Here is a 457-nt window from a genome sequence, read left to right as displayed (position 1 = left end):
CAGCACCCACTGAAGCCGGGTCATGGGGAGCTTCTCCTCCCCCAACACCCCAAGTCCTCCTCAGGGCTGCTCCATCCAGTCTCTGCCCAGCCTTAAGCTGTGCTTAGCATTGCTCCAAACCGGGTGGCACTGCCCCCTGCAGAGCTGAGCTGGATGCAGACAGAGCAAGGGACAGTGCTGAGGGGCACAGCAAGGGGGGCACAGCACACAGCACATGGGCTGCAGCTCAGAGGGGTGACAGTGCCCTGACCTTGCTACCCCTTTCCCAGCCATGGTGTCCCAGGCATCCTGCCCTTTCCCCTTAACACCAGGCATGGGTGGGGACCTGCCACACAAGGTCTGCTCCCCACTGGCACATCCTGAGCTCCTGGTTCCTTTTAGTGGTGTCCTGGGACCTTCTTCCCACTGGAGGTCCCCAAGGGGGTTCACTGACCTGTCCTCTGCCACCGTGGCCAGG

The 457-nt window shown here is 62.1% G+C and overlaps 1 protein-coding gene across 1 annotated transcript in view; it reads right to left on the bottom strand.

Moving 5' to 3' along the window:
- Positions 1-457, bottom strand: part of WSB2 (WD repeat and SOCS box containing 2) — a gene marked incomplete at its 5' end in the record, with an annotated part of 3,496 nt that overhangs the window by 876 nt on the left and 2,163 nt on the right. The window contains one exon of the mRNA XM_010012622.1: positions 434-457. This exon is cut by the window's right edge and continues 8 nt beyond it. Within this exon, the coding sequence (XP_010010924.1) occupies positions 434-457 (24 nt within the window). The remainder of the gene's footprint in view (positions 1-433) is intronic.

This window comes from Nestor notabilis, unplaced genomic scaffold (assembly GCF_000696875.1).
Source record: "Nestor notabilis isolate BGI_N333 unplaced genomic scaffold, ASM69687v1 scaffold22870, whole genome shotgun sequence".
NCBI classification, from domain to species: Eukaryota; Metazoa; Chordata; class Aves; order Psittaciformes; family Psittacidae; genus Nestor; species Nestor notabilis.
The sequence above is the reverse complement of the archived record's forward strand: the minus strand, read 5'-3'. Positions and strand labels throughout refer to the sequence as shown.